The sequence below is a fragment of the Bos taurus genome, chromosome 2 (genome assembly GCF_002263795.3).
Source record: "Bos taurus isolate L1 Dominette 01449 registration number 42190680 breed Hereford chromosome 2, ARS-UCD2.0, whole genome shotgun sequence".
In the NCBI taxonomy this organism is placed as follows: Eukaryota; Metazoa; Chordata; class Mammalia; order Artiodactyla; family Bovidae; genus Bos; species Bos taurus.
In genome coordinates, this window is record NC_037329.1 from 85,580,181 (window position 1) to 85,607,313 (window position 27,133).

A 27,133-nucleotide genomic window follows, 5' to 3' on the forward strand; every position below is an offset into this window, starting at 1 on the left:
GTGCTAATACAGTCCACCGGGACTTAGCAATAGAACAACAACAGAACTATATGGGAAAATATTCATATAAGCTTAGAGGTAGGAGATCTTTTTAAGCAAGACTGTAAACCTACATACCAGAGAAGAAAAAATCTCACAGATTCAACTACACAAAAGTTCAAAATCTTTACATGGAAAAAGATATCATTAACAAGGAGCAAAGACAAATAGTGAACTGAGAAAAAAAAGTTTGCAACACACATAACACAGAGAGGATTCATACTCTAAGACAAGGTGCTCCTACAAATGTGTGAAAAAAGATAAACCACTCAATAGGGAAAAAATGAGCAATAGATGGAAAAAGTAATTTCCAGAAGAGGAAATGCAAATACATAAATCAGTACACAATTAGACAAGGAAACACAAAATAAAATGAGATACCCTTTTTTTGTCCTTCAAATTGACAAAAATTAAAAAGATTAACATCACCTTGGGCTAACAAAAGCTTTTATTTACATTTGGTGGGGTAAAAATTATGCCATACTAAAGCAGTATGGTATAATTTATTAAAGTTTAAAAATATACAAGCCCTCATCATTTATTTTATTTGGAAATTTATTATTTTATTTTATTATTTATTATTTTATTTGGAAATTTATCTAACAGAATAAAGTACCATGATATGAACATATACACTCCAGTACTGTTTGTAATGAGAAAAAAAGCCTAAAAACAATTTGAATGTTCGTCAACAGGGATCTGGTTGAATAAATATTAAATTCTGATATATACACTCATACTCATGCATGTCTATACCTATTTATCTGATATAAAATATTCAACTATTAACAAGATCAATGTATATAGATACATATTGATTTGTAAGGTTATCTGCAATAGAATGTTGAGTGTACAATAAGAAAAGTTATAGAATATTTGTTATATGAATTCTAGTTTAAAAAAAGATGTACATACATATATATTGACTTACATTTTCAAGGGAGAATTATGAAAAATAAATACCAAATTACATCAAAAAGTAAGTTTGGAAATGACTTAATTTTACTTTAGAGGCTTCAGTATTTTTTAAATGTAACAATTATCAGGCATTGAACTTTTTCTACTCAAATAAGTGAAACACAGAATTTTAAATCTCCTCAGTAGCAAGTATAACTAAATAAATGGGACTACGTGACATAAAAATGCAATGCTGAAAGATAAATCATGTGCCTACCAGCTGTCAATTGTGACATTATTACATCATATTGTTTTGGTTGTTTTTAGCTGTATTATTTCAATTCCTTGTAGGATCCCTGGTTATCTCATATAGAAAAGAAAGCCTGATTTAAACTAGTTAGTTCATCAGAAGTTCTGATGAGGAGTTACATGTTACTGGTTAAGAAAAAGTGTGAAGTGATTTTTCATTCCAATATGGCATCATGGTAGCCACGGAGGGAAAAATATTTTCTAAAAAAGGTATTTTTGTTTGTTTGTTTTGCAGTATCTGAATGCAGAAAGAGTGGATACCTTGGTTACAGCATCATGTTATGTTCTCACTTCCTTTGAGATCACAGTAGTGTTGGGATAGGAAGTCTACTGGAATCAGTCAAGTGACAATTAACTCACCATTGTAACAAGCCCAGTGCAGTGGCGTGTAGCCTTGGTTGTCTTTGAAAGAACAGTCCTCCTCGGAAAGTGCCATCTGGAGCAGCTCACTCAGCCACGTGGCATGGCCACGAGCAGCTGCATAGTGCAAGGGTGTCCTCCCTCTGGAATCTTTACACAGAATCGACACTTCTTGTTCCAGCAGCATTTGCACACATTCCTCATGTCCCGTCATAATCTGAAGCATCGCAATTAAAAACACAACACAAATCTAAGAAAACTCAGCAAGCAAAGTTGTTGACTAAGTGGGGTTAGGCTCGAAGTAAGTAGACATAACACCCAGGTCTTAAGGGAAAAGACTCTTATCCTACTTCAGAGAAACACCCACCTGTAAATGAGGACAGTAATAATGACCTCATAGGCTGTTGTGAGGACTAATAAGATATGTAAAGGCTCCCGGACTGCTGTGTGGCCCATAGAAAGTACCAAAAAGTACCTAAAATAAGATCTATGATTATGGCATTAAACATTTAGAGTTCCTCTTCTCTTCATTGATCATGGTGGTCAGCACCATCTTTAAATAACAATTTCCTGATTTCTGCTTTTGTTTCATTTAGATTTCTTGATATACTTTAAAAAACAGTTCAGCAGGTGTTTATGAAGAATTACACACAGTGTACTTATTTCAGCAGAGTACATACTTCAGGTGGTAAATGGGCCCACATTGTAATAAAGAACAATTAAAAATAGCGTGGTTACTCAAAACTAGGTAATCATCAGAATAAATTACAACACCTGCACACAATGGAGGATTAAAAAAGATAGGGCAGAAAAATATTTAGTGATATGGACAAAGGTACTTGATATACTATAAGAAAAAAAAAGGTTCCAAATAGCATCTTCAGTATTCTTTTTAAGATTTAAAACAAATCTATATTTAGAAAGAAGATTGGTGATATATATCAAAAAGTGGTTATCTCCAGGAGGTAAGATTACTAGAGATTACTATTTTGTTATTTGTGCTTTAAGATTTTTTTTGCAAATTTCCTATGATGTGCATGCAATCAGAAAGCAGAACTAAGTCTTGCAACAATAGGTGTTCATGTATCTATTATCACAGTCAAACATGGCAACTCAAGAGCAGAACCTCAGAGTACCTGCCATTATTTTATCTTTGCAAAAGATTTTGTAATTTCTTTTTGACTGACTGAGGTTAACTGGTTATCTCAGGCAACAATCTTCTTACTAAAAATTCATAAGGAGGTAAAAAAAAAAGAAGAAACAAGTTCACTACAGAATTGCTTGACTAAAGCTAAGGAAGATGTACATACCCCTCTGTGTAAAGCTGTGCAGCCCATGATGTCGACAGCATCTACATTTGCTTCCTTTTCAAGTAACAATGAAACAGCATCACTGTGTCCATACGCTACTGCAAGCATTAGTGGGGTTCTAGGAAAAGAGAGAAATTGGGCTTTTATTTTTTAATTAATTAATTTAATTGGAGGATAATTACTTTACAATATTGTGATGGTTTTTGCCATACATTGACATGAATCAGCCATGGGTACATGTGTCTAACCCATCCTGAACCCCCCTCCCACCTCCCTCCCCACCTCATCACTTGGGGTTGTCCCAGAGTACCAGCTTTGAGTGCCCTGCTTCATGCACTGAACTTGCACTGGACATCTATTTCACATACAGTAATATACATGTTTCAATGCTCAAATCATCCCACCCTCGTCTTTTCCCACAAAGTCCAAAAGGCTGTTCTTTACATCTGTGTATCTTATGCTGTATTACACATAGGATTGTTGTTATCATCTTTCTAAATTCCATACGTGTTAATATACAGTATTTGTGTTTCTCCTTCTGACTTACTTCACTCTGTATAATAGGTTCCAATTTCATCCACCTCATTAGCACTGTCTCAAATGCAGTTCTTTTTTATAGCTGAGTAATATTCCATTGTGTATATGTACCACAACTTCCTTATCCATTTGTCTGCTGATGGACATCTAGGTTGCTTCCATGTCCTAGCTATTGTAAACAGTGCTGCAATGAACACTGGGGTACACGTATCTCTTTCAATTCTGGTTTCCTAGGTGTGTATGCCCAACAGTGGGATATCTGGGTTGTATGGCAGTTCTATTCCCAGTTTTTTAAGGAGTCTCCACACTGTTCTCCATAGTAGCTGTACCAGTTTGCATTCCCAACAACAGGGTAAGAGAGTTCCATTTTAACCACACCCTCTCCCGCATTTATTGTCTGTAGACTTTCTGATTACGGCCCTCTGACCAGCATGAGATAATACCTCATTGTGGGTTTTTATTTGAATGGGCTTTTAAAAAGAAGATTAAAAAATACTCATCACTTCCAGTGGGAGCATCTTCCTCTCTTCCTTTGTCTCTCTGTCTCTCTCAGTCTCTCTCCCTTTTTGACAATTGCTTAGTATTTTCTGAGTGTCCCCGATTTGCTCTCTACTACCTGGAACAAGCTATCTGCCTCTGGTCTCTAATGACCATATGGAATGGTGGCAGTGGAATGATCAGTATGAGTAGGGCAGAAGAAAGTTCCACCTCAAGATGCTCACTTGAATCCCATCATTTTCAGAACTATGCAGCATTGGCCAAGTATCAATTGAGCAGGGAGTGTGTGTATATAAGAGATGCTCTTGTTTCCATCAGAGCAACTGTGAACTACTTTTAGAGTCTTTTACGTTGGATTTCGGTTCAGTATTTCATTTGAACAAAGCTCCATTGCCTTAAAGAAAAGGAGGACAAGTCCAGAGAAAAGACCCAAGTGCTGGGCTCCAGGAGGTGAGGCCCAGTTCTGTCTTCAACATGAACTCATATATCTGGGGTGAGTCACCAGTGCTTTATTGCTCTGCGTTTCCTATTCGTAAGAGAAGACTGGGGGGGAGAACAGGCTAACAGATGGAAAATACTCAGGGAAAAATAACACAAGAAGGATAAAAATATGAAGGATTTTTATGGAGGTGATAACGTCTTGAGGTCTGTCCTATTCCATTATTAATTTTAAAAATGAGATGGTAGCAGCTTCAGAAGAGGGTGAAAGTGAATAGAAAAAAGGAACAAATGAGAAAATATTTTTAAAAAGCCAAAGAACAAGGGTACATATATAAAAAGTTAGCCCTTTTTCATCAAGATACACACACACACACATTTTTCTTGGATATATACTCCAGCACAAAGCTACTTCATTCTTCTAGGACCCTCATCCATCAATTTCATCCCAGTATAAACACCAAATTTCAGCATTCAGACCTCCTAGCTGTTTAACAAATTAACTGATCAGTTGTGATTTGAAATCTCAACCCCAGGTGTGAGAACACTTACTGTCCTTTGGCATCTTTCACGTCAACAACTTCTGGGTTGTCTGCAATTTCTAGTAATAGCCGCATACACAGCGTGTGACCATTAATTACTGAAAAAGAAAATAATGGACATTCTTTTAACAGACCATACAGATCCTTCCGAAATAAAATTTATTTGGACTTCAAATTGGTGGTTTCCAATTCTTGCTTGAAGGCGGGAAGAGAAGGGGACAACAGAGGATTAAGATGGTTGGATGGCATCACTGACTCAATGGACATGAGTTTGAGTAAACTCCAGGAGTTGGTGATGGACAGGGAGGCCTGGCATGCTGCAGTCCATGGGGGTCGCAAAGAGCTGGGACAAGATTGAGTGACTGAACTAAACTGAACTGAATTGTTGCTGATGGACATCCCCACGTGTCCAGCTAGTGCCAGCTGCTGGGCACAGCTGGCAATACGTCTGTTACCAACCCATCTCCACTTTCTTCCTATCAGGGCACTGTGGTTCTCATCTAACTTTCTTTCCTGGATGCTGTATAGAGGCTTTTTTCCTTAAAGAGGACATCCTTTCTTATCTACTCCTACAGAACCGATCATCTCTCTCCACTTTCTGGGTAACCCTTCTGTTCCTCTAAGAGAGTCTCCCAACTCTGTACAATCTTCCTGTGTCCAGTCCACCTCAAGCCCTTTTTAAAAGAAGGTTGAAGGGGGAGGAGAAGGCAGAGGAGGAGGGAGAGGAGAGCAGGTGAATGAGGGGAGGAGCAGAAGAGAGGAGGAGGGAAGAGGGGAGCAGAGGAGGGGAGGAAGGGAGATGGGAACAGAGTTTGCTTCTTATCCCCATCATTTCACATTCTGAGGTAGACGTTCTGACTGATGACTAGTGACTTTAAGTCAAACCTCAAGCTGGCAATGTTAGCCATTGGCTCACTGCTGATTGGCACTCCCAGAAGACTCACAGATGGCTCCTCACCCCAGGGGCTGGAGGATTTCTCCGTCTAAGTTCCTCATATCAAAGCCCTTGTTTCTCTGCCTTCTCCCACCCTCTATCACCTCTGCTTCTCTCTCTCCCCTGCTGAGCTCTGACTGGGGGCAGCAGGCCCTGCCCCTCCTCACTCAGCTGCCCAGGTGGGAACTGGCAATGGGCAGGAAGCGTGGCCCAAATCTTCCGTTGGCCTTGACTGCCTGGGGTGGACTCACCCAGCTCTGTGTGCACCAGGCAAGATGTTCTTTTAGGAAGAAGACCCTGGTGCCACAGGGTCAGGAAGCACCTCCCAGGCTGATAATCCCTGGGGTAGGGTACTTTCCTTTAGCTTGTTGAATGGAACCCACAGCCTTGCAAAAGACATGATTTTCTACTCAGGGAGTAGGATGCGAACAAATATATTTAAAATTCTGAACGTGACCTTCTCTCCTCTCTGAACAATAAGAACACCATAAAATACATTGCATTAACCTTGTTATGGTTGTAGAGAGAGAAGGGAATAGATGTAGCTATGTTAGGTTGATAAAGGCTCTTCTTAGAGCTGTGTTTTACAGCCCTTTTTATTGCATGCCAGTCACGAGAGAAGGCTAATTTAACTACGACACATTTTTCAGGGACAATACATACTAGAATTAGCTCACATTCATCAACACCACTCAAATTAACTACAGGGATAATATCCACATTTTGTAGATCATTGCATTCAGCTAATTCTCAGCAACATCCCATTTATGTACCTCAGGAGGAAATCTTGTAGAAATGTTGTTGCTCTTTTGCTTTTTGTTTTAAAAATTACATTAAGTCTGTTAGCACTGGTGAAATATGCAAGAGGTTTAATGTATGCTTAAAAGAAAATAATTAGCAGAGGACTGATAGCTAAATACTGCAGGTGGTATTATTTTATAATACTCATGAAATACAGCATATTTTGATTGATTCCTTTTTCTATATCAATTTGATATTCTTTAAAGTGTTGTTGTTATTCAGTCCTTAAATCACGCCTGACTCTTTGCCATCCCTTGGACTGTAGCACACTAGGTTCCTCTGTCCTCCACTATCTCCTGGGGTATGCTCAAATTCAAATAGTCATAATCATAATAGTTTCGAGGATTTTTATTTTTGCCTAAACTAAAAAAGGTGAAAAATCATCTAATTCGTATCACTCATCCAGTATGAAGGAAATGGCAACCCACTCCAGTATTCTCGCCTGGAGAATCCCATGGACAGAGGAGCTGGGCGGGCCATGGTCCATGGGGTTGCAGAGAGTCGGACACAACTGAAGTGACTGAGCACATCCAGTATGCTGGAGAGCAAACTAATTCCTACAGTAGTATGTTTTTCTTGGGCAGGTGCAGTTGAGATGCTGGGAGGTGGGCGTGTGTAGCTTTTTTGAACTTAGCTAATAGCCCTCAGTAAATATAATTCCCCCTTATTTTAAAAGTGTGGCTACACTAGAATTCTCGGCTTCCCACACACATTTTCCCCCAATTGCCTTCCAGCAAAAAGATGCTACCATTTCCTTTTGCTGCGCCCTGCCAAACCCAGCTTTGTCTCAGACTAGCTCAGCCTCTCCCTGACTATGAGTGACAGTCATTTTTCATGCTGCTTAAAGACCACAACTGTCATTACCACTATCTACGCCAAACCCTCTAAAATCCATCCTGGATCCTGTTCCTCACGGTACTCTCAGGATTTGGAACAAAAAAATTGGCCTCTCGAATGAGCTGCAAAAGATTCTGGAAAAGCAGATTCTCAAAGCACAGGTTAAAGCTTCTGCACAGCAGACATTTTGTGGAGAATAAAATGAAATGACAGCCAGCACCTTCTCAACGAATTGCACGGAGGACACCCAAAAGGAGCGAGTCCTGTTGACCACTAGGGGGCTCCATTGGACTACAGCCTTTATCGCCGTGGCAAATGAATGACAATGATTATTCTTCATTGTTGACCTGTTCACAAGGGCGATTTTCCACAACCAAAATGGGTCCTTTGTAAGTGTCAGGAAGTACTCGGTAACTAAAGCAGGATGCTGGCATTAATAATAGGCAACTTTAAAAGGAGAACTAAATGTAAGCTATATGGTAATACTAAGAATGCCTAGAATACTAAATTTTATAATACTTACAAATACCAAAAAGACTAAATGTAATGGGAAATAAGAATTTATAATTTAACCATACCAATCACTGCTGACCTCATGGCTAAAGTTTTTTCTAGGAACAACTGCTTCCAGATAATTAAGCAACACCATGTTTTTTCAATCTTTGTATTATTTTTCCTCAGTGGTTTGAACATTCAGAGATGTGGATGGCAATGCTTCCACAAAGTCTAACATTCTGAGAAAATTTTCCCAAGTACAAGAATCACAAATCTTTTGAAAACTGTTTTCATTCCTTTGTTTCCTCAACACATCCATTATTTCATAGTGAAAAATACTTACTTTATAATATCTGCTATCCTGATCAAAGGCTATTATCACTGAACTCCTGAACTCAAAGAAAATTATGCCTTAGCTGAGCTAGAAACTCTTCCACATTACCTTGTCATCTGTGTATATGTCTAGAAGTATCTGGACACAGTTTAATTTAATGTGCATTAAAGAAAAATCACAGAAGAGGCAAATTACTTACTTTCTGAAAAATACATGTAGCTTTTTAAGAGACTATTTTTATACCTGATGCATCAAGAATCAGAACAAAATTGTGTTGGTAAAGCAATTATGTTCTAATTAAAAATAAATAAATACCAAAAAAGGAAAAAATAAGGAGTAAAACAAATATCATATTAACACATATATATGAAATCTAGAAAAATGGTACTGACAAACCTACCTGTAGGGCAGGAATAGAGATGTAGACATAAAGAATGCATTTGTGGACACAGAGGGGGCTGAGAGGGTGGGACAAGTTGAGAGAATAGCATTGACATATATACATGAACGCTTCCCTGGTGGCTCAGAGGTTAAAGCGTATGCCTGCAATGCAGGAGACCTGGGTTCGATCCCTGGGTCGGGAAGATTCCCTGGAGAAGGAAATGGCAACCCACTCCAGTATTCTTGCCTGGAGAATACCATAGATGTAGGAACCTGGTGGGCTACAGTCCATAGGTTTGCAAATATACATTAACATGTGTAAGATAGCTAGCTAGTGGGAAGCTGCTTACAGCACAGGGAGCTCAGCTCGGTGCTCTGTGATGACTGAAAGGGGTGAGGTGAGGGATGGGAGGGAGGCTCAAGAGGAAGGGCACATATGTATACATATAGCTGATTTGTGTTGCAGTACAGCAGAAACTAACACAGTGCTGTAAAGAAACCATACTCCAATTAAAATTTTTTGAAAAAAAATTTTAATTAAAAAAATTAAAGAATCAGAGCAAAAGTGAAGAAGTAACATTTAGACTGCAGAATAACATACTCAGCAGATTGCTATCTGAAAATTCCTTTCATGAAGTAGCTGTGAAGTATCATTAATTTTATGCTTCAAAATGCTATGAGATTTTATTCTATGTGATTTATCTGACGATAACAATACACCTTGCCCTTTTTTTTCCAGAAAGTTTTGTGATTGCCATTGGCCAAAGGTACTGAACACTCTTTTGAGTTAAGAAGGTCAGATGCAGCGTAGAGGATTTTTAGGGCAGAATGATAGATATGCGTGTGTGTGTGTGTGTGTGTACTCAATCATATCCGACTCTATAATCCCATGGACTGTAGCCTGCCAGGCTCCTCTGTCCATGGGATTTTCCAGGCAAGAATACTGGAGTGGTGGCCATTTCCTTTTCCAGGGGATCTCCCCAACCCAGGGATCAAACCTGTATCTCCTGTATTGGCGGGAGGATTCTTTACCACTGAGCAACCTATGGAAGCCCAGAATGGTAGATACATGTCATTAGACATCTGTTCAAATTCACAGAATGTACAACACCAATCGTGGAACCTAATGTAAGCCGTGGACTTTGGATGATCATGTTGTGTCAGTGTCGGTTCATCCATTGTAATGAATATGCCAGTCTGGTGAGGGATGTTGACAATGGGAGAAGCTATGCATGTGTGATGGACGAGGGGTATGTGGAAAACCTCTATACCTTCCTTTTTGATGTTGCTATGAATCTAAAGCTGCTCTAAAAAAAAAAAAAAGTAGCCTTTAAAGAAGGTCAGAGCCTCTCTGGATGTAGAACATTAATCATTTCTAAGTGAACAGAAAGCCAAAAGCACTTTGGAAGAGCACAGGCATATTTGACATAGAAAGAGGATATTTTCAAAATTGGGATGAAGGAAGATGCCGCCATTCATTTACTCAAACTTATAAGTGGGCCACAAAACTAATGTAACCAGACTCCTGACAAGACCTACCTGAGGCATGAAGTGGGGTTCTTTTGGTTACATTGTCTTTCACAAAGATGGATGCACCTTGATTGATAAGTGCTTCCACACATTCCGTATGTCCCTTAAAGGCAGCTAGATCCAGAGCAGTGCGGCCTTTCTCATCCCTGATGTCCAGGTCTACCAGCGACTGCAGAAGGACTTCCAAGGCCTGGTGGTGCCCATTGTACGCCTGCAAAGGAGAAACCACAAACTCGAGTGCTTGCTCACCTTAAATCCCACAACAGTCCATCTGAGGGGCTAAGCCTCCCGGGTCACGGAAGGAGACTACTTCAAAGAGCACATGGCATAATTATTAAAACACAGCTGAAATGAGAACTAGATGGAAAAATTACAATGCACAGACCTCACAGGTACATATAAATCTTTTAATGCTCCTTCTCTTTTGTCAAATAATTTACTCCAAAGGTACTAAATGTATCAATGTATTCTTATATCTATTAATCCAATAATCTAACACAGGTTAATAGCTAAGTGAATTAATATATTCTTTTATCTGTCAGCTCAGTCCTAAACACACTGGTAAGATCCGAATATTTTTTCAGACGGCTTTTCTGTTAAACCTGGAGGAAAAAAAAAATCACTAAAAACACTGTGGACTTTGTAATTCAACAGAAGCATACTGATCTTCTGTTACAGTCCAACATTTTAATTTCGACCATGTGATCCTGGCTGAGTTTCTTAATTTCACTTAGAGTTTGTTTATTCATCTATAAAGTAAGAGCAATAAAAGTTGCCTTCCAGAGAGGATGAGAAGAAATAAAACTTCACAGCCTTTGCATAGTGCAAAATACATGGTTGATGCTTCCTTTTCTCTTGTTTTCTCCATTGATTATCATCAAAACATAAACACAATTATGGAAGTATATTCCATATATTAAGGCTAAGTTCAGTCCTACTGTGAGCTCCTACGCTGTGTTAAAGTTAGGAGGCTTCATACTACTAAAACACAAAACTAAAAGTCTGAAAGGAAATTTTTACTAAGTCTATAAGGTTAAAAAACTGTAGTGCACATACAAGGTCAAGGATACTGAAATAAAAGGAAAAAAAAAGAATTCAGTGGGGGTGGGGGATGGTTGGTGGAGGGAAGTAAAGGAGGAGACAGAGGAAAAGTCTGTTCCCAGTGTCTTCAGTAGTCAAAGTCGCCTCTCATGTCTCCTATGCTATTTTTCCACTGCAGCAATCACCCTAGACACAATTTATTTGAAAAAATGCTTAGCGCAGACTAAGGACTGATTTCTTCAATACACAAAGAGCTTCCATAAGCCTTTTTAAAAACTAGGAAAATGTGTAAAGGGTATGAAAAGGCAGCTCAAAGAAAAATAAAAATAAAAGGTCAATAAACATATGAAAAAAACATGTAAATTTTTATGGTACTATTTTTTAACTACCAAATGGCAGTGAATAAGTTTGGGCATGTCCAGTATTAGTTAAGACATGGTGGAAAAAATCAATCTACACTCTGTTGGTGGCAGTAGAGATTGGTGTGATATTTGTGAAGGGTGATTTGACAAACTCTATCAAAATTTTTTTTAAAAAAACAAAGCTGCAAATAATAAATACAATGATTTTGTTGTATGAAAAGCAAATATACTCAGATAGACACATACCTGTACCTATGTATATTTCTGTATTCATAGGAAATTTTAGAAGATACAAAGGAAACTTAACAGTGGTTACTCTAGAAATGAGAGGTAAAGTAATAAGCAAATGGACTTATTTTAACTTATCTTTTTAAAAACTACTTGAATGTTTTTCTCTGTACATATCAACCACAACAATAACAAAACTAGATTAAAAGGACCCACAAGATTTAAAGAGTACTAAAAGGAATTGTTTATAAAACTTTCTTATATTATTTTTATGAATGATTATGGTTATTATATTACATATTAAACACATATATTATATGTGTAGTATAATAACTCATATGCTGATGAATCCCAAATTTATATCCCAGTTACTTTCTAAGACTTGTATATTCAATTGCCTATTGAATATCTAATATACACCTCAAGCTTAACATGTCCCAAAATGAGTTCTTAATTTTCCTCCTAAAATTTGCTCCATCTCTGTAAATGGCAATTTTACCCTCCTAGTTGCTCAGGCCCCAGATTTTGGAGTCATCTTCATCTTCCCTCTTAAGCCCAGGGTTGTGGCCCTGCACAAGAGCTTTGGAACACTGGGGCAAGCGAGTGCTAAAAATATCTTCCCCATCTCTCCCCACTGCCTTGCTATGCCCTGGTACAGGGGTGTGTCTGCTGAAAGAAAGGGACATTTTTTTGTTCACCAACAGAGGTGTCATCAGGTTGTCAGGCACCTGGCAGGAAACAGCTATCCATATCTGTTACAATTTGCACACAGGTGTTGGGTAACTAGTAGCCCTCAATGACATGATCATCTCTACTTTCAAGCCATGACCATCTCTACTCCTTTTTTAAAATATACCCAGAATCTATCCAGTTCTTCACTATACCACATCCTCTGTTGCCATGATGGCAAAAGCCTCCCTTCCCATCCTTGCTGTGTGCTGTGTTGTATCGCTCAGTTGTGTCCGACTCTTCGCGACTCCATGAACTGTAGCCTGCCAGGCTCCTCTGTCCATGGGGATTCTCCAGGCGAGAATACTGGAGTGGATTGCCAGCCCTCCTCCAGGGGATCTTCCCAACCCAGGGATCGAACTCAGGTCTCCTGTACTGCAGGCAAATTCTTTATCATCTGAGTCACCAGCAAACTATTACTGAACAGCCACAAGATGAAATCTTTGAAAACTCAAGTTGGACATAGCACTCCTTGATGAAAACTCATTGGTAACACAACCCAAAACTTCCCATGACCATTCAGACCCTTAGGATTTGGCTTCCCTCACCCTTGATCATCAGCATGGCCCCTCATTCACTCTGTTCCAACCACAATAGCCTCCCCTCCCCACTCCCTATGATTAAAGAAAGTATGTTCTCCTCTCAGCCATTGCATCTGTACTTTCTGCTTGCCCTGCCTGGAGAGTTCTTCCGCCTCTAAGAGCCACATGGCTTTTTTGGTAATTCTGCTTCAAACATTTCCTTATCTAGAGGCTTCCCAGAGCCCAATTAAAATAGATCACTACCGTGTTCCTCAACACATAAGGCACTCTTCAGCCCACTTATCTTGCTTTATCTTTATAGGATTTATTATCACTTGAAACTTATTACATATCTATTAGTTTGTTATCTAAGATTGGAGGTACTTTGTGTGTATTGCTCACTACTGTATCCTAGACTCATGCACAGCACAGAGTAGACACTCAACAATAAGTTGAGGAATAAATGAATGAATATAATTATATTATCATTTATTAGTATTAGTGATAAGAATGTATTTTAAAAATAGCAACTATTTATTGAGGGCACTGTGTTGAGTGCTAATCTTGGCAAACATCCTTTTTATAGACAAAAACACAAATCAAGCAATGATAATGAATTCATCCAAGATCACTTAGGAAGTGAGAAAGTCAGGATTTGAAACTCAGAATCTGTGACCACTAGTATCTACGCTTCTAGGCAATGTCTTAAAATCTTTCCCAGTAATTCCATTTAACTGACTTTCAAAATACTTTTGTGCCTACATATAATGGGTCAGAGAGCTGAGTAACAAATAGAAACCTAAGATGGAAAGCCTTTAGTCTAATCGAACTTCAGAAGCAACAGCTAATTTCATGGAGCACTTGCTGTGTGTCAGGCAGGATTGAACATATAGCACCTTATTTGCTAGGACAACCCATGGCTTGGATGCTACTGTTATTCCCATTGTTACTAACAAGGACACAGAAGGCACAGATGTTCCTCAACCCTCTCATGGGCACACAGCCTTCTATGGTGGAGCTGGAATTCTCAGTCACACCACAGAGCCTGAGCTGTGGGCTTCTTGTGAGCATCTACAGAAAGCGTGTGACAGGGCCATAAGGTATACATTTATCTTTTTTATTATAGGAAGTTTCAAACTTATACAAAGAAAAGAGGATAGTGTCATGGATTCCCAAATATACATCATCTAGTTTCAGCCATCATCAACTCATGCCATCAATTTAAGCCAGCTTGGGAGCACCTATCCTCCTGTAAAGGTGGAGCATCTACATTAGAGTATAAGTCAGTCTATCTCACTTGACCCTGGGCTTGAGCCTGTCACTTATTTGAACTTGAATTTGTGTAACACCTCTTCTCATTTTAAATTGTAATGGTAGTCACTGGCTCAGTTTATGTAGAAATCCTGACTTTACATCAAAGGGACATGAGTCCACATAGATAACAGCAGGTTCCAGATGCTATTTGCAAATGCTCCTTTCTTCAGTGTCACTTACTATGATGACAAAGATAGTAAACATTTACACTTTCTGTTATTTGACTTTAGTCCAGTTAAAAAGCAGAGACATTACTTTGTCAACAAAGGTCCGTCTAGTCAAGGCTATGGTTTTTCCAGTGGTCATGTATGGATGTGAGAGTTGGACTGTGAAGAAAGCTGAGTGCTGAAAAATTGATGCTTTTGAACTGTGGTGTTGGAGAAGACTCTTTAGAGTCCCTTGGACTGCGAGGAGATCCAACCAGTCAATCCTAAAGGAGATCAGTCCTGGGTGTTCATCGGAAGGACTGATGCTGAAACTCCAATACTTTGGCCACCTCATGTGAAGAGTTGACTCATTGGAAAAGACTCTGATGCTGGGAGGGATTGGGGGCAGGAGGAGAAGGGGACAACAGAGGATGAGATGGCTGGATGGCATCACCGACTCAATGGACATGGGTTTGGGTGGACTCCAGGAGTTGATGATGGACAGGGAAGCCTGGCATGCTGCAATTTATGGGGTAGCAAAGAGTCAGACATGACTGAGAGACTGAACTGAACTGAACTGAGGAAAGTAGAATTGGCAACTTATAAACTGCATGCATATCTACAAAGCACGATGGCTAACATATTTAGATTAATAAAGAGAAAACTCAGAGCAAAAAGAAATGTATGTGGGGAGGAAGCTCATGTAGAGGGATCAGCACTGGTCAGGACTGCAGAGTTACATTGCAGGGCACGAACTTAACTCTCGTACAAGACCCCTGACGTTTCTCCTTTTCATTCTCACAACAAAAAATAAGTCCATTTGCGTGTGTTAAATTTACTACTGCCATTTCATTCTTTAGATATTTCCAAGTGTATTTCATTTCCACATTAGATCATGCTTATTTTATTTGCTGTCTCACAAGATTCTGCGTATTCAGTTCATGGATTGCCAGTGAATACAAAGAATGTTCTTGCTTTACCATAGCAACTTGAAGTTTACTTTGAAGTATAAAACTTTCTAGTCCTCTGACTCAAGGTGGTCTAAAGGTGGTCATAGCTAATGTTATAACAGGGCCGGAACCTGAGTCATCTGATGGCCTTTACTTTTGGGCTTCCCTGATGGCTCAGCGAGTAAAGAATCTACCTACAACTCAGGAGCTGCAGGAGATGTGGGTTCGATCCCTGGGTTGGGAAGATCCCCTGGAGTAGGAAATGGCAAGCCATTCCAGTATTCTTTCTTGGCAAATTCCATGGACAGAGGAGACTGGCAGGCTGTAGTCCATGGTGTCCCAAAGAGTTGGGCACAACTGAACACAGGAGCACAGCATAAACAGGCTCAACATTAAAATGAAATAGAGTGAAACCTGCTGACGGAAAGCTTCAGAATTCCAATCCAGGCTTTCTTCTATACCAGGCACTTGAAAATTCAGAGAGGATGGTTGAAAGGCTAGATTTATGTATAGAATTCCCCTTGTCTCTTCATTTAATCAAGCCTACATCTCTTGAATTTTAGTATGCAAAAGCATTACTATACAGAGTTGAAGACATAAAACTATGTATATTAGACATCCAGGGCAATTTAAGGGAAATAATAAAGGTAAACTTGATAATACAAGAATTTTCACTTACCTTCACACTTTAGAGCTTAACCCTAGAAACAAACTACCATGTAATATGGGACTCTATTCTATGGCTAAATGCATGCATGACTCTATCTTTAGGTGGTTATATGGTTCTTAAAGTCTATAAAAAAGAACACAATAAAACTTCAAGTTCTCTGAAAGAGATTCAGGTAGTAAGGAAAGAAGATCTTTCTCATGTCGGCAGTACATGATGAACCAAGCTCGTACTTTTCTTTCTATTCCCATCCTAAATCAGGTGTTCAGTGGCTAGTTCCACAAATAATTTTTTAAATAACTCAAGGAAGAAGTAATCACACAAAAGAACAAATATGTTGGTTCAAAAAGCATGTAGTATTTTGGCTTTCAATAGATAACCCAGTTTAAGCCTTCACTAGAAGTAGCAAACATTTCAAATGTTTTTACAAAAGACTTTAAAATATCTCATTAAGTAACTTAAATATTTCTTAAACATGATTAATTTCTTTAAATGTTTTAGATTGGAACTGAGGGCAGCAGGAGAAAGAATTTGGAATCTCAGCAGAATCCATGAAACAACCGGTCCATCTGGAAAACTCGACAGCTGGAGCCTTTCATTTGCATAGCCTTGTTTCTCAATTTAATTTTTTTCAAGTGGATGAAATGCTTATGAAATTCACTGGGCGGATAACCCTGGAGACTTGAATCATTCAGCCAGGAAATAGTAACTCAAGGCAGGTCAGGTTTCTTGGGGGCAGTCAAGGTTTGGGGGCATCTGGTTCTTTTTCATTGTAGACTCATCCATGGAAGAAATAATATGTCTAGAGTTTTAATCAAGTTAATTGCTACAGAAGGTCCTGGGGAGGGTGATGGGCATACTTGTGGGGTTCTTGGAGCATATACTAATTTCTTTAAAAAGTGTCAGCATTTACAGGAAAAAAATGCAAAATAGTTTTAGAATTAACCCACTGCTATCACCCTGTCAAAGTCATCATTATCATGGTTGTCTTATTTCTGCTTTGTTCCCTGACAATTTAAACTCAACATAGAAGCTAAAGTGATCCTTTTAAGATAAAAGCCATATCACATCATCTGTCTCCTCAAAACCCTCCAAATGGTTTCATATTGTGTCAGAAAAACAGTCAAAGTTCCCACTGGAGTCTGAGGCCCTACCCTGCCTCCGTGCCGCACTCCCCGACCTGCTGACAGTATGCGTACCTCATCTCTACCACCCTCCCCTCATCACTCTGCTTCAGCCACGGTGGCCCTGCTGTTCTGGGAACACGCCAAGATGCTCATTCCAGGGACTTTGCACTTCTGCCCAGAACACTCTTTGGTCAGAGACCAAATGGGTAGCTCATCGAGTTGCTGTTCAAACAAGAGATTCTGCGCTGTGAGAAACATCACCCCGTCTGCCACCTTGACGCGCTCTACCTCACTGCTCCTGTTGTAGCATGAGCAGCATGCACTTCTGGCCATCTGCTATGTTGTCCACTTACTTGCCTACTGTCTTTCCTAGACTGGACACCCTACAAAAACAGTGGTTGGATTTTGTTTACTGCTCTCTCTCCAGCTTCTGAAACCGTGCTTGGCACATGCACGGTCAGTACATGTTAAAGGAAAGAATGATACTGATGTTACTAAGAGCAAAGATGAAGCCCCAGCTGATTCCACATAAGCTCCAGGTGCTGTTCTAACTGTTTTACATGTATTAACTCATGTCATCCCCACTACGGCCCTATGACAGAGATACTGCTGTTCTCCCCATATAATGGGTGGGGAAACTGAGACACAAGAGGTTAGTTTTTGCCCAAGATCATACAACAAATTAACAAGTTGGCAAGGGTTTGGGGATTGTTAATTAACTCACTCCTTTTTAATTTACAGATGGGAAAACCATGTCCAGGTGAGATGCTAATGAGAAGACTGCTGGCTGGGACCCCCTCTTTCCAGGGGGTGCTTACTAGACCCCTGCCAGCTGGAGAACTAACCAAGCCCCTCTCTCTCCAGTGATACCATATCACCCTGTCTTTACATGACTGGAAACCCATAACACTTAGCAGAACACCTAGCACCCAGCAAGCACTCAATAATTTTTGAAAGAAAAAAGAAAAAGAATGAGAGATTATAAAATTTTTGGAAGCTGAGAGGCTCTCTTCTCAGATTACCAGCAGGCTTAGCAATGCAATCAACCACACTGTCAAAGGACATGAGAATTCTATCTGAGATAACCTTTCTGATAGGCATCTCTTAGGGCAGCTAGAGCTTCTGTGAATGCCCAGCCTTGGGCTAACTTCCCCAGGCCCAGCAGATGGCTGAGCAGAGGTTCTAGGGTCAACCTTTAGAGCAACCTGTTTTGTTTTTTGTTAAGTCACTCAGTCATCTCCAGCTCTTTGCAACCCTGTGGACTGCAGCACACCAGGCTTCCCTGTCCATCACCAACTCCCAGAGTTGCTCAAACTCATGTCCATTGAGTCAGTGATGCCATCCAACCATCTCATCCTCTGTCATCCCCTTCTCCTTCTGCCCTCAATCTTTCCCAGCATCAGGGTCTTTTCCAATGAGTCAGTTCTTTGCATCAGGTGGCCAAAGCACTGGAGCTTCAGCTTCAGCATCAGTCCTTCCAATGAATATTCAGGACTGATTTCCTTTAGGATTGACTGGTTGGATCTCCTTGCAGTCCAAGGGACTCTCAAGAGTCTTCTCCAACACCACAGTTCAAAAGCATCAGTTCTTTGGTGCTCAGCCTTCTTTATGGTCCAACTCTCACATCCATACATGATACGGGAAAAACCATAGCTTTGACTAGATGGACCTCTGTTGGCAAAGTAATGTCTCTGCTTTTTAACATGTTGTCTAGGTTTGTCATAGCTTTTCTTCCAAGGAGCAAGCATCTTTTAATTTCATGGCTGCGGTCACCATCTGCAGTGATTGTACTAAGAGACAACTGGTATAAAATTTTATACATATAAATATCCACCCACCTTTTTTACTCTAAGCCCACGTCCAGAAAAAAGACTCGTGGACATTTTGGCTTGCTTTCACAGGACTCGGCGTGTGCATATTTATCACTGTGCATACAGTGGTTATGTCGGTAGATGTGGCAGAGGGTGGTGAGTGAGATGCTAGCAGATGGGCTGGTGAGTACCTGAGGAGCCTGGCAAGGAGGGAAAGCCTCCATGGAGTGTGATCAGTTCATCCCAGAACTCATGGGATGGCCTCATCCCTTCCTTCCTACATTCCTATCTGCCTCAGTTCATCCCAATCCTCATCCCTTCCTACCCTGGCTGAATTTCTAGGTGTGTCCATCAATAAAATACTCCTCTCAGCTCTCCAAAATCTCCATCTCAATTTTTCATCAGAATGAAACTGAAAACGTGCTTATGTGCGCGTGGTACTGAGTGCAATGTCATAACTGTTAAACATAGAGACCCAGCATCCTACTCTTCCCAGTATCCAGTCTCTAGCTGCGTCCAAACATCTTGATGGCCCTGTACTGTGGTCTCACAACTCAGCAGTGCCTTGCGCAGGTGAGCTGGCTGCTGTCAGTCCGAGAGGTTTCTAGGGAACAGCTGTTGATTAGCAAGACCTTCACAGACATAGAGTGGTGGTAAGCTTCTCAGTTCTGTCACCCTCAGGGAGAGTTTGGTGATTCTCACTCTAAGCTATTGCATTTCCTTTCAATGATGGGATGTGGAGAGGAAGCTTTATTGGTGACAAAATAACTCCTGCTCGCCTCCCTAGTGGCTCAGATGGTGAAGAATCTGCTTGTCATGTCGGAGACCAGAGTTTGATCTCTGGGTCAGAAAGATCTCCTGGAGAAGGAAATGGCTACCCACTCCAGTATTCTTGCCTGGAGAATTCCATGGACAGAGGAGCCTGGTGGGTTACACTCCATGGGGTCGCAAAGAGTGGGACACGACTGAACATCTAACACTTTCACTTTCACCTCCTTCCCAAATCTCACCAGATTACAAAAAGCAGGGTCTGATTCTTCCTATGAGACCTCGATTTCAAGCCTCAGCAGAAGCTGCAGAGTCGCTTTCATGCATATTTTCATCTTGCTCTCACAAGTCTGTGTTTAAATATCTTACAAGTTTTTAACTATGGTATTCAATTATCTACAGTTCAATGCTTGTTGTCTATATTTACATCTCTAAAATAAAAATAAAACATTTCCTCGGTTAGTAATTATTATTACTAGATAATTTTAAACACTGCTAAAATGTGTAACAATTGCTTTCCTTTTAAGAGCAGCCTACTCTTGGGAACACTTAGGGTTCTTCTGTAACACGGTGAAGCTACCCACAGCATCTGACTTACAGCTAAATGGAGTGGACTCTTGGTAGCACCGGAATCTGACTCTTCAAAAACACTGTTGGTTCTTTCCAAAAGCTGGGGAGATGAAAAGAAAACAACAGTATGTGAGTACAATCTGCAGAAGGAATCCTACTTTACGGATACTAATGTTGACATAAATGAGAAAGAAGGCTTCAGAAACTTAAGAAACCATGCAACTTATCAGAAATACAAGAAATCAGATACAGCATATCTAAAACAAATATGCGAACTGAATATTTCAACTTCTAGGTCATCTTAGCATTTGCTATTTTTTAAAAAAGCAGCTTTCATACTTGAAAAGTTGCTCAGCTTCACCAGTCTAGAAAAATAATTCTTGTTAAATCTACTTCCCACCCAGTAGTTAGTCATAATGAAAAAATGACAGTACCCAGGGTCTATTCCACTATCAAACACATATTTACTGGAGATAAGCGTTGAAAAGACGTATGAAACTCTTATTTTCATGAAGCTTACATTCTAGAGAGAGAACACAAATAAACATACACATAAGAAAATAATCTGGTAGTGAAATATGCTTATAATGAAAATAAAGTAGGGTGATGTGAAATGGAGTGACTGGGAAGCCTTTTACAGCTGACGGCCAGGGGAGGCTTCTCTAAGGAGATAACAGTTAAAGTGGGACTTCAGTAATGGGAAGAATTGCGGCTGGAGAGCATTCTGGGAGGAGGGAGGAGTTAATGCAAATATATCCAGTGGGGATAAACAGAGTGAGCTCAAGGAATGGAAAGAATAGTGCGATGAGGGCATGATGTTGGTGAGGGTATCAGGTAAAAGACATTTCCATTGACTTTTGTTGGAAGAACAAATTGTTAAAACCTTTCTGGGCAAGTTTGTGCATATCTTTGACATCAGGAATTAATTCATACTAAATTATTAGACAAGCACACAATGACACGTGTATAAAGAAACATATTCATTTAAAAAATGTGCCCAGACACTGCTCCAGGTAGTGAAGAGTCAATAATAAATAGTATATTTAACGATCCATTTTCTCAAGGGGTGGGGGTGTCAGGCAATAAAAGAAAGTCATGTAATTATTTAGAAAGTCATAGGTACTGTGGAGAAAAAAACAGAGAAGCGTTTGGAAGGCTGGAAGAAAGGTCAGTTTGCAACTTTAAATACGAGATCAGGAAAGGTCTTACTGAGCAGGTGACGGTTAAACAAAGTGTGGAGGTGGTAAGAGAGCCATGTGGTATCTAGGGGAAGTGCATTCCAAGCAGAGGGGTAAACAATTGCCTAGTCCTTTAGGGACAGAGATGTTTAAGATCATTTATGAGATGGGGAACAAGGATGAGAATAACATCCCTCTCCTAGACTTCCCAACAATATTATAAACACCTGTCTTTTAAAATATCAAATTTTAAAATTTTCTGTTTTTCTGCTTAAAACAGCTAGCATGGCTTTTGTTTCCTTCAAATGCCTGGCTGATTCAAAAAGTAATACAGATTTAAGTTTTCTTAATGAGGGGTGGAGAAAGGGGAAATACACCACTCAGTACACTAGAAAGCGAAACTTCCTAACATGCTCTTTATTCATGTGGAAAAACACATATTAAAGCCATATGTGTGGAAAGATACCATTTTCATTTCAAGAACTGTATTGATACATCTACATATGCCGGAAAAAAAGGTGAGAAACACATACCCTAAAATGTTGAATGTAGTAGCCTAAAAGTGGGAGTATAGATGATTTTTATTTTCTTCTTTATCTTTCCTGAATTTTTTTTTTGGGGGGGTGAATGTGTATTGGTTTTGTAATAAAATCACTAAAGCTATTTCTGTTTGGAATAAAAGTGATGAACATTCCTTTTCATTTACTAGAATGATGTTCACAGACCCCTAGGTAGGTCCATCCTAGACCTGGGCCTAGTTCTATTTCTGTGGCTCTTTCTAGTTCTAGTTCTGTTCTAGAACTTCTTTCTAGCCAATGAATGTGAAAAAAAAAAAAGGTTGCATTCTCTGGCAGATCAAATATCAGTGTAAAATTGATTATCTAAAAGCACACAATTTTAAATTTTCAAGTAAAACAATACAAATAATTATATCAGAAGCATGAGGCATTATATATTCATTTTTATTAGTATAAGAATAGAATTTGGAACTGAAGCAATCTACAATACATTAGAATAATGAGAGTAAATTTCATTTTAACTTCAAAGCAAATAACTTTAAAAACCGATCTGCTGTACAAAGTTGAAATAAAAGCAGCCTCAACTGCTTGAAAAGGCTAGAGAACAGCTGTTCTTTGCTTTGTTTTGCAACATTATCACCTGCAAGACTTCCTGGAATTGACAGTGTGTACCAACTCCAAATCCTGTCCTAGAACGAATTTTTAATCAAAGGAACACAGAATCATTTCCACTATTATTACAAACACGATGAACAGAAGCAAGAAGACAATATACTGTTTACAGTCACAAATCAGCCATATTCCCAGAAGATTTACTATGGAAGACTATTTTTCTACATGTGTACCTTGATCATCCTAATAGCATGGGATGCTTTACTTCAGTCATTTGCTTAATGCCATCTATATGGGGGCCTCTGGGTTAGGAACCAGATTCAACTGTGCAGCGAGCAGATGTGGTCACTGACCTGGGAGAGCTTTGGGCTAGTGGGGAATCCACAGAAGTTAACAGGTAGTGAAAACAGTGAGGCAAGAGCTAGGATGCAAGATGCTATGGGAATATGAAGGAAGAGGTACCTGACATAACCTTGGGGGCTCAAAGAAGATTCCTCTGTAAAGGAAGTTTTAGCCTGAGACCAGGATGGTAGGAGTCTGCCAGGCAAAGACAGAAGGGACTATTCAGGCAGAAGAAAGAGCTTGTGAGAACAGTGAGTACACCAGCAAAAGCTTTAAGTTCAATAAGACTAGATTAAGTTCAATAAGACTAGATAACACGTAGGAGTGAAGAAAGAGTGAGGAGCAATGAGCTATAAATGAAAGCAGACAATAGATTAGGTACAGGGTGATCATATCATTACTGTCCAATCCTGGCCATTTTTCAGATTGAAATTGGGCTGGGATAATAGCCGTAAGGGCTTCCCTGGTGGCTCAGATGGTAAAATATCTGCCTGTAATGCAGGAGACCTGGGTTCGACCCCTGGATCAGGATGATCCCCTGGAGGAGGACATGGTAACCCACTCCAGTATTCTTGCCTGGGAAATCCCATGGACAGAGGAGCCTGGTGGGCTATAGTCCATGGTATCACAAAGAGTTGGACAAGATTGAGCAACTAACACTTCCACTTTAAACAGCTGTAAAGCAGAGCATCAAATCAGGATAATTCCTGAGACTCACTGAAGTGCTTTTAGCAGGGAAGAGGCATGATCATGGTCAGATTCTTGGGTTTCATGAAAACTCTTGAACTGCAGTGTGGCAAATGAGCTGCAGTGGTGCTTGGGGCAGGTGAGGACTGCAACTCTAGGAGCAGGGAGATCGGTTAGGATATTTCGACTACGGGATTGATAAATTGTGAATTAAGTTGCTGAGAACTGACGGTGGCCTGTACTGCAAAAGAGGCAGAGGAAATGGAAGGAAGTGGGGATATTCAGGACTTTTATTCACTCCTTTATTCATTCATTCAATAATTACTTATTGAGTGCTGTGCCAGATACTGAGATTTCCAGTTCTCAAATAGTTCCTACCCACATGAAGCTTAGAGCCCAAAAGGCGTAATGGGCACCATTCATCGACTGAACAATGGAGGAAGGGGAAAGAAGAGTCAAGAATGACATTGAGTTTTCTTGCTTTGATAACAGGGTGAATGGTGATGCCTTCTTTAAGACAAGAAACAAAGAGAAGGCACAAGATGAGGGGAAGGAAAATGCATTGAGTTTTAGTTTGAAGTGCTTCTGGGACATTCAAGGCTAGATGTCCACTGGACAGATGGATATAATGTTTGAAGCTTAGAACAGAGATCTGGGCAGGAGTCATGGATTTGGCGATCATCAGCAATGGCTGAGACAGGACGCCTTCACTGTGGATGAGACTGCCTGGGAGAAAGTGTAGTGAGAGAGGACCTAAGCCTCAGGAACCTCAATTATTTAGGGTTTGGAAGAGAGTCTGTAAAGGAGGCTTGAGAAGAGGAGGGTTCAGAGAGGTAGGAGGAAAACCTGGAGAATGAGGAGATCATGATGCTGGTGGCGATGACGGTGCTAGAGGCCATGATTACCATGATATGAAGGTGGTGGTGGTGATCAATGATACTGTCATCTCACTGATGATAACCAAAAGTTATTAAGCATTTACTATGAGTTAAGCATTCCACAGATCACCTCAACCCATCCTCAGAAATCCATTAAGTAACTTGCTCAAGTTTGCACAGCCTGGAAAATACAAATCATGGAATTGAACCCAAGTCTAACTCAAAACCTATGTTATTTATCCCATAAAACACCTTCCTATCAACTGATAAGGTGAGACTTCCCTGATATTTCAAAGGGAAAAAAAAAAATAGGGATGAGGGTAGGAAACATGAAGAGTTTTTTTTATGTGCATTTTTTAAAATACAAATTGATTTATTTTAATTGGAGGTTAATTACTTTCCAGTATTTTTTTTTTAAGTATGTGAGTCTTTTTATGTCTCTAACTTCAACAACTCCCTTTGATCTTTGAGATTTTCCTCTTTGTTTCCTAAGTAGTGGTAAGTAGTCATTTTAGTTACACAGCACTCAAAGGGAACCTTAACTGGAATCTAACTTCTCTAAGATGCCTCTTCCTTTGGTGGTGGTTGTTAGTTAAGAAGGCAACGTGAAAAAGTAGGGAGAAAACAAATCTGCAAGTCATTCAAAATTGACATTTATGTTTAGACTTCTCTTTCTAATTTAAAATTGATTCTAAACATATCAAGTCCAAGGGATGAAGCAGATACACAGCACGGCTCAGAGACTCGAGTCTGCATAAATGTCTCAGGGGAGGAACATGGGGCCCAAGAGAGACAGAGAGCTCCCAGCATGACTCATTACACAAACTCATACTTAAGCCTGTAGTTTGCAATATTACTGGAAAATAACATTGCTCTACAGAGATCACCCTCAACCTACCTTGTCAAAATCCGAAATAGAATGATTCTTTTGAAACACAGTTATAGCTAGGAATACATGCTGAAGAAGCAGCATTATAAAAAGCAGTGAGTTCTGCACATAAATCTTGTAGTTATAAATCAAATAATATAAATTTATATGTATAATACCAAGCCAACAAGTTATAACTTTCTTTATTTTAAGACCAATTCCACTTAATATATCCTCTGGCTTATCATCAACATTTACACAATCCATGCATTCACATGCTAGTTTCCATGTTGAATTATACTCATAAATCCAACATACACATCCAGTACATTGCCATTGGTTTCTACTGGCACAATAAAAAATTTACACTCACTTCAAGGATTGACTTGGTTCTCTGCCTAAACAATCTATCATAATGGCTGTTTTAATAAAGTCTTTATCTGGACTACTTAATCTTATTCCTTGTTATCTATAAAATCTCAGAAATGCTGCTTTTCTCAACTGATCAATCATTTATGAAGCTTGTGTAGAGAGTCTAGCACTGCTTGAGCCCACAGCCTCCTATCACCTTGCATTTGCCAAGACTCTCTGGGCCAAGAAAACCCAGAAGGTCTGAGATTTAAGCTACTCCCAACCTCAATGACAAGTAAAGATGGGCATCTGAGGTGGGAATTAAGAGAAAAAAGCTAGGGTGAGAGCAAACAGACTTTGTTTGTGAAACATGAACCCTCATTTCAGCTGGATGGTGGTGGTGGTGGCTGGGATGTTCTATAACTTTGGGGGGCTGAGAAAACAATTGTATAAATATTATAGCAATTCATAGGACACTTTTTGAGTTTGGAAAGCATTTCCACAGGACTGGAGGGCTCACACAAAGAACACCTCAATGTCTTAGATTTAAAAGCAGCGGAGGTAATAGAAGGCCAAGTTTAAGCCTCTTTCTCTATAAACTGAATCTGTAATGATAAAATCAAGAATAAATATGAACTTGACGGTAAGCCAACTGGCCGCTGGGTTAACAAAACAATGATCTTATCCAAAATTGAGAGGAAACACATAAATATTACACTTTATAAGTGCTTTATAAGTAGTATGGCTTATGACTGGTTATTTGAAAACATGGCAAGAAAAAATTCAGAGATCTCAAGAGACCTTCAGCTGATCTAAACCAGTTTCTAAATGCGTTATTTAAGAAAGCAAGTGTGGCTCAGACTGTAAAAAACAGAAAGGTGTAGCCTGTGAGGTAACCCCCGTTCTGGTCAGTTCTGGTTAGACTCCTACTATTAGTTTCCACTGGTTAGCGGGGAGGGGAGGAGTTAGAAAACCAGTCAGAAAATATCGAGGAGGTGCTCTAAGGAAAGCATTTAGAATGGATGTATTTATCTTTAGAAGGCAGTGGCACCCCACTCCAGTACTCTTGCCTGGAAAATCCCATGGACGGAGGAGCCTGGTAGGCTGCAGTCCATGGGGTTGCTAGGAGTCGGGCACGGGCACGACTGAGCGACTTCACTTTCACTTTTCACCTTCATGCATTGAAGAAGGAAATGGCAACCCACTCCAGTGTTCTTGCCTGG

At 39.7% G+C, this 27,133-nt stretch overlaps 1 protein-coding gene across 10 annotated transcripts in view; it reads right to left on the reverse strand.

Moving 5' to 3' along the window:
- The window catches only part of ANKRD44 (ankyrin repeat domain 44), a 311,687-nt gene that overhangs the window by 14,651 nt on the left and 269,903 nt on the right, over positions 1-27,133 (reverse strand). For all 10 annotated transcript variants that reach the window (XM_015458628.3, XM_015458622.3, XM_015458620.3 and 7 more), the window contains 5 exons: positions 20,505-20,576; positions 10,252-10,453; positions 4,941-5,028; positions 2,916-3,033; positions 1,606-1,822 (listed from right to left, as the gene is read on the reverse strand). In XM_015458628.3, coding sequence (XP_015314114.2) covers positions 1,606-1,822; positions 2,916-3,033; positions 4,941-5,028; positions 10,252-10,453; positions 20,505-20,576 — 697 coding nt within the window. The remainder of the gene's footprint in view (positions 1-1,605; positions 1,823-2,915; positions 3,034-4,940; positions 5,029-10,251; positions 10,454-20,504; positions 20,577-27,133) is intronic.